Source organism: Sinocyclocheilus grahami, unplaced genomic scaffold, assembly GCF_001515645.1.
Source record: "Sinocyclocheilus grahami isolate Dianchi unplaced genomic scaffold, SAMN03320097.WGS_v1.1 scaffold25830.1, whole genome shotgun sequence".
Lineage (NCBI taxonomy): Eukaryota > Metazoa > Chordata > Actinopteri > Cypriniformes > Cyprinidae > Sinocyclocheilus > Sinocyclocheilus grahami.
In genome coordinates, this window is record NW_015519923.1 from 1 (window position 1) to 579 (window position 579).

The 579-nt window shown below is 48.2% G+C and overlaps 1 protein-coding gene across 1 annotated transcript; it reads right to left on the bottom strand.

The window, feature by feature from the left end:
* Window positions 1-13: 13 nt before the first annotated feature.
* On the bottom strand, window positions 14-577 carry LOC107580154 (torsin-4A-like; the record flags this gene model as incomplete). Its single annotated transcript, XM_016265894.1, has 1 exon — window positions 14-577. A coding segment is annotated over one exon (564 nt), but the record flags the coding sequence as incomplete, so codon positions are not given.
* Between the last annotated feature and the right edge of the window lie 2 nt (window positions 578-579).

Genomic DNA, 579 nt, shown 5'->3' on the forward strand with positions numbered 1-579 from the left:
GGCAGATTTTGTTTCAGAGAAGGTTCACTTTTGCCACAACCTGCCTGCATCCGGTGTGAGAAAATTCCCATTCGCCAACTATGTAGTATGATAGTTCTTCCGCAAGCCTTTCTACATGGGATCGATCTGGGTAGAATCCTTCCCTGGACATCTCGTCAATAAAACAATCCATTACGTGGCTCTTCTCCAGAAGCATAAAGGGCAGGAGCTCTGCCTCCAAAAATAGTATGTGGTATCTTTCAAGGTAGCTACGCAACCAAGGGCTCAGCTCCTGACTCAAGCTCAGATGGCCTGAGATGGCGACGCTGGAGTTGTGCAGAACGAATTTGGTGATGTCTTCATGTCCCAGGTTGCTGATGAGAATGTAGATGGCGTTTAAGTATTCGTTGTTGTTTTTGGGATGAATCAGGTCTTGCAATGTGTCCAGCAACTCCCTGGGCATGTGCTCCACCTCATCGAAGATAAAGACCGGTATCCTCTCCTCTTCCTCAGCCTGAGTGACCATTTCCGAGACGTGAGAGTCCAGAGATTTGGTGCATTGTGGGATATCGTCGTCTGTTGGGCAATGGTGCAGAACGA